The 18,779-nt window shown below is 50.4% G+C and overlaps 1 protein-coding gene across 1 annotated transcript in view; it reads right to left on the bottom strand.

Moving 5' to 3' along the window:
* FGF18 (fibroblast growth factor 18) overlaps positions 1 to 18,779 on the bottom strand; it is a 74,707-nt gene that overhangs the window by 55,257 nt on the left and 671 nt on the right. The window contains exons 2-3 of the mRNA XM_027665247.1: positions 18,458 to 18,730; positions 18,131 to 18,167 (exon numbers count right to left, since the gene is read on the bottom strand). Of these exons, the coding sequence (XP_027521048.1) occupies positions 18,131 to 18,167; positions 18,458 to 18,489 (69 nt within the window). The 5' untranslated portion in view covers positions 18,490 to 18,730. The remainder of the gene's footprint in view (positions 1 to 18,130; positions 18,168 to 18,457; positions 18,731 to 18,779) is intronic.

The raw sequence follows: 18,779 nt of genomic DNA, 5'->3' as shown, positions 1-18,779 counted from the left end.
GTGGCCCTGTCCTGCTGCCACCACTCCTCGCTGCTCACACCAGGACACACATATTTTGCAGAAGTGGTTTCATGCCCATATCCCTCCTCACTGGATGAGTATTGCTGAAAAGAAATCTGCAACTGGCTTTGCAGAACCACTCCAATCAACCCCTGTGAGACCGTGGATCAGGGAGCTTGGCATGCTACAACTGCCTCCGCTACCTTAACACAACAAAACTTTTCTTTTCTTGCTGAAATAAACTGCCCTGATATGCAGGAATTAAACCCATTCTGCAATTCAGCCTGTTGCAAAGAGTGGTCTGCTAGTGGTTTCAAGCAGTTGAAACAGGCATTCAAAAAATAAAACCTTGAGAGAAAACTGTTAAGTCTCACCAGCCCAAAACACACGAGGAGTGAACGCGGTCCCCGGCGCAGCAGCAGTGCAGTGCTCTGTGTGCATCACCCACCCAGCGTGCGTGGAGGAGGAGGCCCTTTTTGCAGCAGACCTAGCAGCCAACTTACTCCTGAACAACTTAAAAGCCTTTGCCCAAGGCACAGGGAGCTTTGCAAAGGTGAGAAACAAGGGTGAGGGTCTGCCCCCCTCCCCCAGGGTGCTGCTGGCTGAGCACACGGTCTGTGCCCAGCACCATCCGCTCCTCACCCTGTTTCACACACCGCGGTGGAGGAGCCTGGCTCGGCAGGTGGGGCTGCAGTGGAGACCAGGTCAGTGCTCCCAGCAGGATGCTCCTGGAACAAAAGCTGCAGCGCCCCACTAAAAATACTTACCAGCAATTTGTCTGTCTCTTCAAACGAGACCTGAGCCCAATTGCTGACAAACCTGCCAGGTTCAAAGCACTCCTGACCTTTTCTCCCCTTCCCTCCACCAGCAGCAACCTCTTGCCAGGGCAGATGCTCCAGCTGCAAACCTGTTTGGCCATAGCAGCAGGGCAGAGTGGAAACCCCAAGCCCACTCCCCTGAAACTGGTCAGGGGTTTCCCAAACCCTGGAATGAGGCAGAGTCATTTGCCACGAGGGCTTAAAACGCCAGTTTAAAGCACGGGCCCGCCAGGCTCAAGGTGACATCTGCTCCTCTGCTCGATACCAGCACAGACAAGACCTCCACAAAAACAGGAGCAAAAGCACAAGACATGGAAAACCCAAAGGATACTCAGGAAAACACTGCCATCAGAAGGAGAAGGAATATCATCAGAAACCAACCTCCCCAAAATGGGATAAACATTTGCAGGGGCAGCACCGCAGCAGATCCGATACTTCTCCTCGGAGCTCCTTTCATCCCAGACCCCTGACATCTTCCAAGGAACACACAGATCCCTGCTCCCACTGCAGAAAAGCAACTCCCTCTAGGGTAAAACCCAGCAACTGCCGAGCAGTGCACACCAGTTCAGGGCAGGATTCCCAAAATACCTTTTTGCACTGCATTTGCAAAGCAAACAGAGATGTGGCTAACAACTGTCCCCACAGCAGCTCCCAAGAACTGACCTCACGTAAGAGGTGGCTTCCCCAAAACCCCACAGCTTATTCAGCAGAGATGCCTGGGGACTTGATTGAATTATCCCAGACCACTTCTCCTCTATCACATTTCCTCTCTGGAAACCTTTTACTAAACTCCAATTGGTCCCAGTCCTGCTCATTCTGGCAAGATAACACCCAGTGACCCTCTGCAGGAATGATGCCAAGGACAGGGACCTCCTCAGATGTCCCTGCTCACTCATCCCATGATTTGGCAGCCTCTACACCGTGCTGGAATATAAGAAAATGGTTGTGCCCAAGGACAGGGAGGTTAATCCATCTAACAATAACTGGGGGGCATTCAGGGGATTTACTGAAATTGCAGGAGTCATTCAGCTGGGAACACTTGTGCTGCTGGTACCTCACTTCTGCCCTGGTTCACCCCCACTAGCCTGTCTCCACTTTTTTCATGCCTGCTGCTAGAATGGCTGACATTAGCTGTTTGAGACTCAAAATCCCTCCCATAGTCTGAACCCTCCCCTACTACGCTTTAGGCTTGTCTTCTCCATCATTCAACCAAGCTGCTTCTTCACTCCCACAGTCTCCAACAGCACTGCTCTGAAGGGAGACTTTTGCAAGGTTAGAGCAAGTATCAACTCCATGTTATGGAAACTATCAAACCACCACTGGAAACTGGGAAATACACAGCAGCCTTCATGGTTACAGGTCTCCTCAACACCAGCCTACTACTATTAGTTACTGAGGGGGAAAAGTCTGGTCTCTCTGGGCTGATCTCACTTTCAGGGTTTAATTTTAACACACAGGGGGCATGCCTAGCTTGGGGATGGGCTTTCTGGGCTCTCCATGCTGACCCAGTGAAACAAAGCCCGTGAGAGCAGGGCTGGTGTTGCCCAATGTGGCTGACACATGGCCAGGGGTCACTGTGGATCTGCCCTTACCTAGGCTGATCCAGAGCTTTTAGGCCTTTAGAGTCAAAACAGGAAAAAGAGTTGTATGTGAACATCTCTGCAAATTTCAAGCTATGATTCAGAGATACAGTGACTTCTCCTTGGGTCTAAAAACCCAATAAAATACCAACCACCAACGGGCATTTATTTTTTCCCCTCCATTTCCCATGTGTCAAGGATGCTGGCAGTATGTAATGACATGTTCTCTGTCCTTGGACATCACCCACCATATCCAAATTGACTATTAGATAAGCTCTAACTTCAGATACTGTTGCAAGAGCCAGAGGCACAACCCTTGCTTTTTAAAAGAGCAACGTACACAGCTGTACCAAACCCCAAAATTTTCAGAAAGGGGACAGAGATGACATAAGATCCATCTGCCCTGTAACTGCAGGGGCCAAGAGGTGCCCAGCACTGCTGTGCCCAAGGCAGACTTAGGTGTGGAAATGACATTGGAGGCTCCTGAGCAGGAGAGGGAAGGGAATGGGGACAGCAGCACAGCACAATCCAGCAGTAGAACAATTCCCAGGAACAAGCTACTGGAGCTCCTGGAACCCACTGAGGCCTCTTAAAGGCAAGATCCTGGGGCACCAGTGTTGAGGAAGAGCAGTCAGGGTGAAAAGTGGGGTAGGGCAGCAAATCACCTGAAACTAAATGGCAATTTGTGAAATGACTGCCATGGAGATGAGCTGCCCCTTGTCCTTCAAACACCTTTTCCCCATTTCAGTTGCCCACTTTGCCAACCCATTGCTGACAAGTTTCATTGCTTCCTCTTTCTCTTCTAAAGTTACTGTGACCAAGTACTTGCAATATTAGAGTTGCTCCTGCATAGATCCCTGCCTATGTACATGAGAAATGTCTTTCTTCACACAAGTCTTGCAAGCTATTTCTGGAATAGGGCTTTTCAGAGGTGATTTTGATTAGTAATTTGATCAGTTATTTGAAACATAAGATGCAAGATTTCCTTTGTCTCTGTAACGGAGATATTTTCTTTTGATCTTGCTTTATGCTTTGCTTGCCTTGCAAAACCTATTTCATTAACTGTAAGGCAGGATGGAGCTCTCTGGATGTTCCATGAACTCCCAGATGAGCCCCATGGGAGCCTTGGCGACATAGGAGGGGGACAGAACCAAATTCCATTTGTAAATGTCCTACATGCTTTAAATAAATCTATTCAAATCAATTTACCTCGAAAGACCCACTTCTATTTAGCAAAACTCAATTATAGTCATTATTAACAATCTTTTCTATTTCCTATCATTTCCCTAGGGTGGCACTACCTGTAAAAGTGGTCTGAGATGCAGAACTTCCTGCAGTGATCAGAAAGCATGACCTCACATCAAAAACATCCCCAATGTAAAACCAAGATGTTAAAAAATGTTTGTATTCTGTGAACAGAGTGTATGGCCAGCTCCGAAAGCTTCAAGGGAAAAAGAAGAGATGGGAACCACCTCTGTTCCAGCACTGGCACCCAAGATGCTCCTCACCAATCCAGGAGCTCTCACAAGCCTGCAGAGAAGGTGCCAACCCTTTCCCTCCTGCCCCTGCCAGAGGTGGTCATAGCAAACTGAGAGGGAAGTAAGCACTGAAGCGACTTAAACCCAAGGCACATTTGAGGAGATGTGCTCCTGCATCTCCCAGTTCACTACTGCCCTCCCCAGAACAATACTCCGGTCCCCTCGCTGCTGCTCTCAGCCTACTCTACACATTGGCACAGTCCTGCAAGACTTGCTGGCACCATCCCAGAGATGAGAAAAATGGCTTTGGAGCAGCAACTGAGGGCTGCCAGTCACACCAGCTTGGTACCTGCTAAAAAAAGCGTCGAGCATCTATTTGGTGCTCCTGGGTTCCCTCTGTGAAAATCCTGCTGCCACAAGGTCCCCTAGCTGAGGAATCACAGAATCACAGAATGGCCTGGGTTGGAAGGGACCTTAAAGATCATCCAGTCCCACCCCCCTGCCATGGGCAGGGACACCTTTCATTAGACCAGGTTGTTCCAAGCCCTGTTCAACCTGGCCTTGGACACTTCCAGGGATGGGGCAGCCACAGCTTCTCTGGGCAAACTGTGCCAGGGCCTCACCACTCTCATAGTAAAGAATTTTTTCCTAATATCCAATCTAAACCTACTCTCTGTCAGTACGAAGCCATTCCCCTCTTGTCCTGTTACTATATGCCCTTGTAAATAGTCTCTCTCCATGTTTCTTGTGGGCTCCCTTCAGTGCTTCGCCACTGCCTGCTCCTGCTTGTGGACTGATCAATTCTGTTCACATGAGTTCCCCCCAGTGTCAGCCCCAGCCTGCTGTCCTGGGCCAATGGGCTTGAGGAGCATTTTCGCTCTGAGTTGTCAGCTCTGCTCCAGGCTGCTCTATGGAGCACCACAAAACCCATCAGCATTTAGAGAGAGCAATAAAAAATATCCTGGCTGGGTTGTTCTGTAAAGGCTCTTCCTCCAGCACAGCCAGGATCGGCCCATACCTGCCAGCAGCCACGGAACTTCTCCTTCCCCAAAAGTGCTTTGAAATACATTCTCAAGCCCTATTATCTCTCCTGTTTATACCACGCTCCCTCTATTATCAAGAAATCTCCGAGTAATTTATAAGCCCACAAGCTCCTGCACTAACAGGCAATAAATCACATTTACAAACCCCATCACCTACTGTTCCGAGGGCTGCGGTGCTGGGCGGGCGTGGGGCTGGACGAAGAGGGTGAAGGGAGCAGCTGCCTCCCCAGCCCCTGCACACCCCGGTGTGTTCTGAGGAGAAGGCAGCTCTGTTCCACACCTCTGGATGTTTATTTTTTAAGTATCCGGAGAGGATCCCAGCCAGTGTCCTACCTCACTGTGTTCTCCCCATCCGACCCCAATACAAGCACACAAAAGAGGGTTTTCTTTTCACAAAATCAAACCAAAGGAGGAGGATGTTTTTGGCTATTTTCCTCGAGGAAAGAGGTTGCCCATCTAATAATCGCTAAATGGGCAGTGGGTTGTTGGGCTTTCATGTGTGCCTCTGAGCCTCCCCTTGCCGTGCCAGGTCGCTGGTTTTCTTTTCCACAGAATTGCAAAACCCCTGAATAACAAGGTTTGTGCATGAAGTGCTGACACAACCCTTAACTACAGCATCCTGAACATGATACCAGAATAAGGACGCTCCCTGTGTGGCCCAGCCTATGGATAAATAAAGCATTTCAGCAGCCAGTGCCGACAGATCATAAACCTCCACGAGCATAAATACCAACAACAACTCAAAAAGATTAGAGGGCTTATGGGCAAGGCAGGCTGAGATGATTTAGAGTTGAGGTGGAAGGGTCATTATTGCTGAATAGGTGGGGGTGAGTGGGCCACAGAAATCAATAAACCATTCTGCTCCCAGGGAAGGAAGGGGCCACGCTAATTGTGCAAACACACATGTTCCATTTGAGGCTGGAGATCTCCGACTCACCCAACACAGATGGATACAGGGAACTTGCACCATCTTGCAGAGGAACAAGGACCACGTCCCATGGCACATGTCCCAGGAGCTCTGTCACTCAGAACAGAGCACACCTAAGCCCCTTGCTGGGCACAACCCGCTGCTGAAGGCAGCTTCAAATGCATGCAGACCCAGGTGATGTTCAGCTTCATTAATTCCATTTTCTACGAAGTTAATACATAGCTGGGATAAGTATCTTGGTTGCTTACAGTATCACCATCAAGTCAGAGCTTTTCCAGGGCCCAGTTCTAGCCCTGCACAACCACCCAGCAGGTCCTGCCAGCACCAGTTAACTTCAAGCAACAAAGTTTCCCAAGAAAACTTTGGGACTGGCTTCATCCCTGATAAAATAACCCCATTTGGAAGTTTCCACACTGGCATCAGTGATGGAGGTGGTCACAAAATTAGGCACAACAGATCGCTGTGTCCTGCAGCGAAAACAGACCCAAAGCTTTGCAGACAGGTTTCCAGGCACGCAGCTGCTGAGGAACAGAGTTCAAAGGCAGCAAGCAATTCCTCCTTTGCCAGAGAAGAGAGAATCTTCTCCTTTAGTTCCCCCCATTCCCCATTCTTTCTACCTTTTTTCCTCGCTTTCTTTCTAGGGAACACAGTAAAGACAAAAGACACCAGCTTTGGAGAGTGAAGCCTCTTTAAAAACAGAATGAATCTATACTGTACAAATAAATAAGTACTTGCACATAATGGGCAAAAGTACCCAAAAGCCCACCTTGGGACACACTGCAGGAGGTGGTCCAGGGAACCAGCGGGCAGTGGCAATGCCTGTTATTCCCATGAAGAAGCCTGAACTCACAAGCATGTACAGGTACAAATGGTGAGGATCTTCACTCCTGCCGATCGGAACTGGGAGCTGGAGCTGGTGGTAAAGTACAGGAACCTGCTCTGGTCCCCCTGTGTGAGCCAGTGTCCTCCTCTCTGCCTTTCCAAAGGTATTTAAATAAAACACTCTCTAGATCAGTTAATAAATGCTTGAAGTTTGCCCAGCTCATGTCAATCTTACAGTTTGCAGTTAATGGATTTCAACTTTACTTGGGATTTTGAGAGTTTTTAACACCAGTAATTTCATCTTCCCTCCAGAAATAAATTCCTCAATGGCTTCACTGCAAAAATATTCCCAAGAATGGACAATTCTGCTGCTCACGTACTAAAGACAGCACAAAAAAAAAAAATCAAATTACTATTGAGCCTTATCAAAAATATGGCATTAAGCATGTGTTGACTTTAATCCAAACCAAACTGTCAATCTGCCTTCAGGATCCGATCTAACAAACACACGAGCCTAGGGCCAGAAAAGAAAAGCAGGGTTTGTCTTCTAATAAAAGATTTGTTCCAATCTCTATTAGCCATGCTTCTGCCTGGAAATATTTACACTGCAAACACCAGACAAATAGGATTTCTTATCTTTCTGCTTTGTTGAGTTGGGGAAAAGTTTCATTTGTTATTATTTAATTTAGATTGTAGGTTTCCTATTTTCAGGGAACAATTCTCAACAGTTTTGGAAAATAAATCTGCTTTTGAAATATTTTAAATGGGGGAAAAAAGAAAGCAGTGTTAAAATCGCTCAAGTTTGGGCTGCTGCGTCCCCACACATTTTGCTTCACTGCCAGTCACCAGCAGTGGGAAGAAATGCTTCTGAGGTGAAATTCAGGCCAGGCCTGGGCAAACACAGACATGAGACCTTATGGCATGAGGTTCCCCAGGAGCCCTTTCTTAGAGGCACCTGCATCCATTCCTACAGCCCCGGGATGCTGCGAAGCGCCGTGCCTCGCCCCAGACATGCCCAGTTCCCTGTTTGGTCTGGGAATGCCCACAGCTGTCCCCCAACTCGGCCCAGCACCCAGCACAGAGCAGCTCTGCCAGCTCAGCCTTCCTGGCTCGGGGCAGAGTTAGCACACATTTCATTTAGAAGTGAAACCCCCCAACTCAACCTGGTGGTGTCAGCTTTTTGGCACGCGTGGTGATGGTGCACGCTGGGGAAATCAGGCTCCCAGAAAGAAATCTAAGCTGAGCAAATAAATTCCATTTTCTTGTTTGCTACATTTAAACAGCAATTAAATTCCTATTACCTACTCTTTCAACATAAACAGCACAAAGCCCTCTGCATCACTGGCAGACTGCTCCCATTTATTATAGGCAAGAGGGAATGGCTTTAAACTAAAAGAGGAGAGATTTAGATTAGATGTTAGGAAGAAATTCTTTACTCAGAGGGTGGTGAGGCCCTGACACAAATTGCCCAGAAATCACAGAATCACAGAATATTCTGAATTAGAAGGGACCATTAAGGATCATCAAAGTCCAACTCTTGGCCCTGCACAGGACACCCCAACAATCCCACCCCATCCCTGAGGGCGTTGTCCAAACCCTCCTGGAGCTCTGGCAGCCTTGGGGCTGTGCCCACTGCCCTGGGGAGCCTGTTCAGTGCCCAACCAGCCTCTGGGGGAAGAACCTTTGGCTGAGATCCAACCTAAATCTCTCTGGACACAGTTCCAGGTGTTCCCTCAGGCCCTGTCCCTGCTCACACAGAGCAGAGATGGAGCTGCCCCTCGGGAGGAGCTGCAGACCCTGGTAAGGTCTGACCTCAGTCTCCTCCTCTCCAGCTGAACACACCAAGTGCTCTCAGCTGCTCCTGGTATGGCCCCTCCAGGCCCTTCACCATCCTTGTGTCCCTCCTTTGGACACTTTCTAACAGATTTAGATCTTTTTTATATTGTGGCACCCAAAACTGCCCTGATTGGCCCTCATGGCTGCCAGGGCACTGCTGACTTAGGGCCAACTGGCCACAGACCGGGACCCCCAGGGCCCTTTCCCAGCACTGCTTTCCAGCCTCTCATTCCCAGTCTGTCCACACATCTGGGGTTGCCTCATCCTGGGCAGAATCCGGCACTTCCCCCTGTTGATCTTCCTATGCTTGGTGATTCCCAGCCCTGGGATCTGTCCAGGTCTCTCTGCAAGGGCCTCCCTGCCTTCGAGGGAGTCAACAGCTCCTCCCAATTTTGTATCGTCCACAAACTTACTTAGTATCCCTTAAAGTTTTGCATCCAAGTCATTTATTAAGATGTTGCAGAGCTCTGGGCCTAAGAAGCTGTGGCTGCCCCATCCCTGGAAGTGTTCAAGGCCAGGTTGGATGGGGCTTGGAGCAACCTGATTAATGGCAGCAGGTTGAAATAAGGTGGTCTTTAAGGTCCCTTTCAATCCAAACCATTCTGTGCTTCTATGATAAGCAGGGCAGACTCTCCATGCTGTCCAGGCCTGGCCAGCACGGCCAGGCAAAGCTGCCCTGCCTCCTCCCTTCCAACCTGGGATGTACCAGCTTTGCTGGTCATTGAAAGCCCTGATGGTGAAACATGTACACCCGTTTTGCACCACAACATTTCCTATCCCCAAGGCCCACGGTCAGGCTGGCCGGTCATACAGCAGGATGCCCAACACGGAGTTTCACATCTAATGTCAGATGAAGCCTGTAGAAGAACCGCCTGCTCCCCAGGATAAAGATGCCATATGTATGCAGCCTCCTGTAACAGGCCTCAGCCACCAGAGCTGTTGGTTCCCTATTGATTGCTGGGGGGCTGTTTTCTATTCTGATCTCAGCTGGTCAGAAGTCTCCCCAATCACCACAAGGTCACGACCACGGGGTCAGAAACCTGCACTACATAGATCATAATTTATTTTACAGCTAATCAATACCACTCTGCACCATGCAGTCTTACAGTACAGCCTCACACTGAGGGATTGATGCTATTCATATGAGATTGTAACCTTACGGCCTGGGAGCTTAAGGGGGTCAAAACCAGCTTCCATGTTAGAGTTGGAGAACAAGGCTGGAAGTGGAGCACACACTCCACTCGTTTGTTTGTACATTCCTATAACCCAGTCAAATTCCACCTATGATTTGAATGCAACTTGGAAAAGGAAATATGATTATCTGATCAGGTTTGTATCTAACAGTCCAATGGGAAAAGCCACGGAGCAGCACCACCAGCAGATCACCCAAGGTTTGACAGGAGAGAAGTGACCCCAGCCCCTGTGATTGCAGTACTGCAGTGCCAGCCTTCCAGACCATCCTTCTCCTCAAAAAAAAGCATCAGAGAAGCAGCAAAATGCCTTTCTATTAATAATGTTCTTCTTCCCATTTTCTAATTTATATACCCATCCCACCAGCCATGGCCACAGGCACCCAGCGCACATGCTACAGCCTAGTTATTTACCAGGCTCACCATTGCTCCCTGCATTTTTCTGTTAATTCTGGATTTCTGTGCAAGAGTAGCTCAGGGCATTCCAAAAGATACAACAGCTTTTTAGCAAGCTGTCCTTCAAAATGATGCCAAAGATAGTATTTTAGAAGGAAAGAAAGGGATTTGAAATATGCAGCAAGAGAAAAAGGAACTGAGAGGACTAAAGAGTGCTGGGAATACCTTGTAGGAAGAGCAATGCATTAATTGCTGCATCCTGGTATTTGTATCCATGCAATATGCACTTCCCTGGGACCTGCGCCAATTTAGCAGTCTCAACATGATTTGTATTATAAAAGAGAAATCACAGGGTGCACTTGGCCCCTGACCACCCTGCTTCCCCTCAGGGCCATCCCCTTGCTGTTTCAGGATCCAGCCGCCCTCAGGCTGGCCACTGCTGGGGACTCTGGCTCTGCCTGGGGCAAATCCCAGCTCCCCCAGCCTGCCTCATCTTCCATCTCGGTGCGGGTGAGCCCACGGACTGGACTCCATCTCATCTCCCGTCATCATCAGCCATACAACACTGAGCAGGCTGTGCTGAACTGTTCCCCACTGCCTGCTTCTTATCACAGAATCATTTACTTTGGAAAAACCCTCTAAGATCATTGAGTCAACTGTTAACCCAGCATTGCCAGGCCCATTGCTAAACCATGTCCCCAAATGCCATATCCACACATCTTTCGAACACTTCCAGGGATGGGCAGCCTTCCACTGCTTGACAACCCTTTCACTGAAGACATTTTTCCTAATATCCCATCTAAACCTGCTCTGGTGCAACCTGAAGCCTTTTATCCCAACACCACAGCCTCAGATCTTCCCCCTTTCACCCACTGGCTCCAAAGCAATGTTCATCTCAGCTGGCATCACCAGTGAACTCGACAGCACCCACCTAGCTACAGCCAGAAAGCTGAAGAAGCACTGAGACAGGAGCTACGTGCAGGAGGATGGATCAGACACTGTTATAGCACCCTAAGGTCTGGAGGTTAAAGGCATTCTGGGTTTCCCAGCAGCACCATCCCTTTTCCATGGGCTGCAGCAGAATCAAGCTGGTAACTTCATGAAAAAGGAAATGCAGGCCGTGAGCAGAGTGTGAGTAGAGTCCAAAGGAGGAGGATGTGCTGTCACTACGTGGACAACACTGCCATGTGGTTCAGCCTGAAATCCAGCTGTTTGTGCAGGCAGAGTAGGCAGGGAGCTGTGGAAGCGGTGGCCAGGGAACCCAGCCCCACATGGATGTAGCAGGGACACAGATCTGCAGCCTGCCCTTGGCTGAGGGAGAAGATTGGCACGTCGGCTCCCACCCACTGCAGCCCCTAGGGCAGCGAGGAGCTCACACAAAGGGAAATACACAGACCATGACAGGCTAAGCCCCCTCCTTCCTCTCTGTTCCCCTTTCTTTCTCTTCATGCTATGGCAAGGCTGCTGAATGGGAATAGGAAAATACTTTGGCAGAGCCAGTCTTTTCTATTTTGGGGGGTTTTTTTATATACTTTCTCTCCAGCTGCTTTGCTGGATGCCTAATCCTCCATGGACATCTGGGGAGGTATCAGGACACAGAGGTGACATACCAGGTAGGCAGCTCAATGCACAGCTCTGCATAATTTCTGCTGGTACCTGCTGTTACGGCACAGCAGGTGATCAAACCATAAAAATCCAGGGAAAGAAAGAAAAAAAAAATCATGTTCAGACTTGCTGGGGCCACAGATACACAGGTGGAAGCCCCTTGACCTAAGAAGCAGAGCACAGGAAGGTACATCTCTCAGGGAGGAGGGTGTTTTGGTGCCTCCCTGGGCCCAGGGCTTCCAGCTCTCCCAGCACAACCTACCCCAGCCTTCCCAGGTCCAGAGTAGTTTCCAGAGACCCCAGGCAGAGGCCCTGGCAGCAAGTATCATTCCTCACCAACCTCTACACCCAGGCAACAACAGCAGCCACTCCTCTTCTCCCTTTTCAAATCATGATGTTTCCTGAATGTATTTTTCACCTGCATTTATCACAACTGATATCTAGAGTACCCATATCTGGGGGAAAACGAAGCAAAAGCAGTTCAGCAATAGAGGAGAGAGCACAATGGGTTTTCCCAACTCCTAAGGAAAGGAAGAGAAACAATAAAATACTCCCAAGGATCTGGGAGTAGATAGATCCAAAAACATGATTTTCAGTCCCAGGGGAGTCTCTCTCGAGCTCAGCCTCCTGCAGCAGAGAGAGATACGCACTCACCCGGCTGACCAGCTCGGTGCTATCACCTTACAGCAAAATCGGATATTCTGAGGGGCTGCCCAAGCCCTCCAGTGCTGTTCATCTTACCTGAGCCCCCTGAAATCACTCCCAACAAAGGACCCACCACCAGCATCACCACATCCCAAAAGCACCCACAGGGTTTTGAAGCGACAGTTCCTTTGTCTTGTGGCCTTTGCCCATTCCACTCTTTTCCCTCCCGCCTCAGAACGCTGTGGCCAAGCAAAAACCAGTTTTGAGTTTGAGCTGCCATCCCTCCTGCAAAACCCCACAGCACTCTGAACCCCGCAGCACTTGCCTCTGTCCAGGTGCAACAAGGAAAGCAAAACCAAAATTAAATACAACCCCCATGCTGCATCCAGCTATCTGAAACAGGGGAAATCCGAACCTCACAGGTACTCCTTCTGTGTGCTCTGCACAACAACACCTGTTTCTCTGAAGCAACTTGCGTATCTCTGGAGCATTAGAAAAGCAAACTGCACACACAGGGGTGCACACTGAAGCCTCCCAGCAGCAGCTCTGCTCTGCTGCCCGTTGTCACAGCAACAGCCACAGGTGATGCTGTGCCCATTGCCACAGCACACCCAAGCCCCCAAATACTGAAGAAGCTCAAGTTTGTGTCAGCCTCACTAGGGTGGGAATCGGGAAACAGCTTAGTCCTTGCACATCTTCCTGCTAAATATGCGTTTGAGGGGTCTTTCTGGCAGATAACCTGCCCCAGCACACTGAGGGGCTAGAGACAGAAGCAGAGGCAAGGTGTGCCCAGGGCAGGCAGCCAAAGCCAGCGGTGGGGCACAGGCTGCACACTCTCACCCCTGTAGGAGCAAGACCCACGTTTGCATTCACTCCATGCTAATCTCAGTCTCGCTTCTCCCACTTCTCCCAAGTGGCCATCAGCACAAGCACCAGCCCAGTGCCACTCAGCAGGGCTTCCAGCCCAGGGAACTGCTCCAACATGCATCCTCTTCCTCCACAAGACTGATCTTCAAAGATCAGGAGGCAGAAACAGGACACGAGGGGCAGGTTCAGGACACCCTTCAAGAAGGGTGCATTGAGTCAGCAGCAGGGAACAAAAATCACTTGTGGCAAGCAGCAAAGTTGTTTTTTGGAGAGCAAGGGGGTTTGAAACTGGAACAAACGATTTAATATGCAACCAGACCCTGTCTCTGCAGCTTGTGGGCCAGCAGAGCCACACCGGCAGGTACTGCATCTGCTGTCTTAAGTCCAGCAGCAGCATGGAGCCAGAGCTGTGGACCATCTCATCAACTCCAGCCTATGACGGGGTCATGCACTGCAACATCGCTGAGCTCCTCTGCTAATTAAATCAGGCTTTGCTCATGCAGTTTCCCTGATCTTCTCACTGCCTCGTAATTGTCAGGTGCAATCAGAAAAATCAACAGAGAGCTGTCCAGCCTTTCCCAGACCACCTTTGCCATATTCTGTCCTTCTCAGCATGACTTCTACACCCTCGTAGAGCAGAGGCAGGTGCTGGCACAGGGATCCTGTGCTGAGGCTTGGTGGTCCTGGTCCAGGCTGAGCAGAGATGTCAGGCACAGATCACTGAGCCTGGGAGCCCCAGGGCTCTGGGTCCAGCTGAGTCTTGGCATGCAGGGGACCTCGAGGATGGGAGCAGCACGAGGTTCCACCCGCCCTATCCCACAGCGCAGGCTGGAGCAATGTGGTGATGCCCAAACTCCACCCCTGGCAGTACACACAGCCATGGCTGCCGTGCCAGGACAGACACTGTGCCACCCAATGGTGGGAGAAGACAGGTGGGTTCCCATCCACAGGGAAGGTAGACATGAGAATGGCGCAGTCCAGCACCCTCCTTCAGTGCCATGACAAGCACTGTCATCAGGAGGGGCAGGGCAGGGCAGGGACCTGTGGCACTGCTGCACACCTGCAGAAGGGGCAGCCAGGCAAGGCAGGCCGGGCAGGCTGTGATCAGGACCACCTCTTGCTTCTCCACAACACTGTCCCCAGTGCCATTTGGCAGCACTCGCCACTCGTCCTCCTTGTCCTGGGAAGGACGGCTGTGGAGCAGCAGACAGGGAGAGGGGAGGGAGTTGCTCAGCAGGCTCACACCTCCGACATGTGCCGCGCGCAGCTCCGCCAGACCGCAGGATCTGGCTCGCTGAATGCGTGGAAGCAACACTTCTCCGTGTCTCTCTTTACAAAGCCCCAAACAATAACTGTCTGTCGCTGCACAGGAGCTTAGGAGAAACATAAGTTGCTATTGGCATGGTGCACGGCAGCCTTCCTCTTACACAACACCAGCAGATGTGAAAATAGCCCAGTGCTGCCTTGTGCATTCCTCTGACCTCGTGTTTGCTTCTGGATCAGATTCCAAAGCTGGATCTTAACCTACAAGAGCCATAAAAGCAAAGGATTTGGCCCTATCAGGGACCCCTTCATAATCTAAGACAGATGCGCTCCATGTAGAAGAACACGGTGAGGTTTATCAGGGCAGGGAAGAGGCTGAGGCAGGACCACCCTCTGCTCTACAGCACAGCCAGGGCAGCCCCTGCAGCGGCATCGCCCCGTGCTCCGGCTGACAATACACTGGAGGTGGCTTAGGGACAGAAGAGCTGGAAGCTCTTGCAAGCCAGGACAGCACTCAAAACCTCGCATCCTACTGCTCAGCCTACACTGAAGCTGCCTCCAGCCCCCACCCACCCTGGCAAAGGAGGTCCCAAGGGTCATGGTGCTGCCAGAGTCAGCACAGCTTGGGTGATCCCCTCCACCCGTGCAAGGTGCTCCTGGTGTTTCTCACCTGCTTGAAGAGCAGAGACTGACTCCAAAGCCAAACCCAAAATCACCCTGGGAAATACAGAGGGAAGAAGCACGTGGAAGAGAAATTGCTCCTGAAAGTATGAAAAGGTAGCAGGAGAAAAAACTGAAGGATGCTAAAGACATGTGATAAGAGGGAGAGATCAGTAACCATCGATGAAAAGGCATCCCTAAGAACAACCTGCATAAATAAATTAATGTCTCCAGGGTCCCCAAGGGTATCCAGTATCTCTGCTTTGGAACTGCAGCAACTCCAAGCAGCAGAGGAACTTCCTAAGATGCAAGAGAAGAAAACAAGACAGGGCTATTGCTGTTGCAGGGGAAGGGATCAGTGAATGAGTCGTCCTCCAGGCAGCTCTGTGAGATACTGGGCTGCTGCCGGGGCTGTGCTGTACCTATGCTCCAGCAGTGCTCCCCTCTGACCCAACACGTGCTCATTCCCATGTTTCTTGGTGGAAATGTCACACAACAGAAAAGCCCTGGAGTCTGACTCATCCAGGAGTCTAAATCCTGCTCCTGGAAGCTCCAGACCCTCCAAACTCCCTGTGGCCCAGCCTGGGGAACAGCCCCTCCAGTGCTGCCACAACCTGCCCAAAGGTGATGCTGTCCCTGAGCGGGTCACCCACCGGTAGCTGTGCAGGTGGGCTTGGAGTCTACAGGAAAGTTTTTAGCCAGCAGTGAGCCACCGACCACCAGCTGCAGGGAGCTCACACATCAACGCACCGCAGGTTCATACAGGAGGAACTAACAGAAGACATAGAACAGCCAAGCCGTGGTGTTTTGCCCCAGAACACCTCCAGCCCCACACACACTGGAGAGATTTCTACCTCTGCACACAGAGCCACAGGGTAACAGGCAGCAGCAGAGGAGCATAATTCTAAGACTAACACACAGGGCAACCCGCAGATCACGGTTTGAACAGGAGGGCGGAAGATGGCCTTAGAATATAATCCACTTCAGGAGCTCTTAAATCTCTCCAATACAACACAGAGCCCTTTAAGCAAAACTAAACAACTTCCTTTAGACTAAATAAATATTAAACCTAAGTGATGCATTAATTTACTCCAGTTCACCAAAGGCTAACTCCTACCCAAACTGATCATTATAAAAGAAATCCTATAATCCCTCGCTCCCATTCAGGCTCAAAACATGTAATCCCGTGAATAAATCCAGAAAGTAAGTGTAACAAAACGGGCAATAAAAACTTACAGCATTCACATCTTTTCATCTACCATTAATACTGTAAACACTCACTCGAAGGCCCTCAAGTATGACTAATCTAATGTTTTGGCTCCCAACCCCAATCACCGAAGGAGCTCCACTCTCACTGTGACACCCAGCAAGCTCCGCTGCCCTCCAGCCGCAGCCAGGACATCCCTGGAGTGCCCAGCGCAGCCATCCCCACCTCACATCCCACAGAATGCTGCAAAATCAGCACGAAATGGAGCAAGTATGGTTCTAATAGCACCAGAGCGCAGAGCTTTCTTCCCCCCCCCTTTTTTTTTATTATTTTATTGCTTTGGAAGCTTGCAAGCTCCAACTGTATAAATGCCAATAACTTTGTTTTAAGGCTGCTGAAGTAAGAGATCAGATTTTAGCAAGTGCTTTCCAGGCATCCAGCCAAACTTTTTCTGATTCACTAAAAGCACCAAAGGGAGGGGGAAAGGGAGGGGGCTGGAGGGCTGATTAACTTCAGTTACCGCACAAGCACAAAAAAATGTCTCCCCGTTGCAAAGGGTGCTGGCTCTGTGAGCCCTGTGCAGCCTGTTATTCCTGGGGCTTGAAAAAAAATGCGCCAGAGAAATAGAGCAAACACCTTCCAACCGCAGGGTAATTTACAGCTGTGGATCCTCTCCTGCTGAGGAGGCTACTCCACCGGGGGAGGCTCAGCTGGCGTTGGGTTCAAGCTGCAGTTTTTGGTGGGGATGAGGAAGAAAATGTGACTGGGGATTTTTTTGATGGGTGGGGGACCAGGGATGGGGCTGCTCTGGGTTTTAGCTTAGCCAGAGGGACAGAGCCCCCTCCAAGGCTGTGGCTGTGCTCATCCAGGACCATCCCTTGCTGCTGTTGGGGATCTGGAGAGGGTGAGCAGGTGCAATCCTGGCCAACACATCACACGGGGACAAGGGGTGGCACAGGCATCCCCCAGTCCTGGGGGGATGGTGGGCTGGAGCCACTGGAGCAGCGGCACCTGCTCTGCCCAGCCCCGCAGCTGGGTCTGCTCCAGGATGCCCAGCTAAAATCCCTGTGGTGATTAGAGAAGCGTGTGGCCATGGGGCTGTTGGGGGGCAGCTGCCATCCCCATCCCCATCCCGCGGGCGCCTGGGCTGCAGAGCTTCGCCGCTCAGGGTGTTCCTCCAACGGCTTCATTCCTGCCGAGGCAGGATCAAAGGCTGGAGCTGACTTGGACGGCGTTCTACTGAATAATGGGGAGGGAGCACACAGCCTCCTTCTCCTGGCTAAGGAAACTCGTGTTTTTCAAAGTATCAGTTTTTGGGAGTAAGTTCTCAAAGAGGGAAAGGGAAAAAAAAAAAAAAGAAAGAAAAGAAAAGAAAAGAAAGAAAAAAAATAAAAAAAGAGGGCGAGCAGGAGAGCGCCTGCTCTTCCAAGGCAAGTGCATCAATCAACATTGTGCAAGGAGAGTCCAGCACTCCCTCTCACATCATTAGCCAGGCTAATGCACTCCAGAGGATCCCGCTACGGCAGGCTACCGGCGCACCGGCTGCTCCTCAGCCTCGCACCGGCGGCAGAGCACAACCGGGCACGGAACGGGAGCTGAGTGCGAGGGGCAATCCCGGTCCAGGGCAAGTGACACTCCAGCACCTGGTGTGGGGCTCGGTTTAATACGGCTATAAAAACTAGAGGGAAACAAGTGAAAGCCCCAGCCAAACCTGCCTGGCACTCGAGGTCAGCACGCCGCCTTTGTTTCTATTTTACAACCAAAAGCGAGAGAGGACAGAAAGGACACGTACCTGTACCTGAAAGCACAGCAGCAGGAAATGTAAACATCTGGAGAAGAGAAAAAAAAAAAAAAACACAAAAGATCAAATGATGTGGTAAAATGGTTAAAGTTGGAGGGGTTAGCTTTTTTTTTTTTTTGCTTTGTTTTTGTTTGCAATTTTTTAAAGGGCACAGAGCGATGCTCTGCTTATAGAAAGGCTCGGGTCCCAATTACCACCTGGTTGCAAGGAAAATGCAACCGGAGACTCCAGAACGAAAGTTTAAAAAAAAATTTAAAGTATTTTTTAAAATTTAAAAATAATAATAAAAAATATTTAGAAATATGTCATAATCCTTACAGGCAAGTGCAGGCTGAGAGCAGTGAATACATCGCTGGGCGAGGAGGGGGTTGGCCGGCGGCTGGTCGCTAGCGGAGCGCAGTCCCCCACCGCCGCGCTGACATGGGAGCGATCCGGCCGGCGAGCTCCGATCCGCGCCGCGCAGCTCCGCGCCGCTCCGCCGGGAAGTTGTGGTACCGCCCGCTCTGCCTCCGCCGAGTGACTCGTCAGGCATCAGCTCTCCTCTCCCCCTGTCTCTCCTCCTCCTCCTCCTCTCCCTCTCTCTCTCTCCGCCTTTGGGGGGATGAAGGTGCTTATTGTCAGTAACTTCCGATCATCAGCA

This window comes from Corapipo altera, unplaced genomic scaffold, assembly GCF_003945725.1.
Source record: "Corapipo altera isolate COAL_440 unplaced genomic scaffold, ASM394572v1 111, whole genome shotgun sequence".
In the NCBI taxonomy this organism is placed as follows: domain Eukaryota; kingdom Metazoa; phylum Chordata; class Aves; order Passeriformes; family Pipridae; genus Corapipo; species Corapipo altera.
This window is presented reverse-complemented; position numbering and strand designations above follow the sequence as displayed.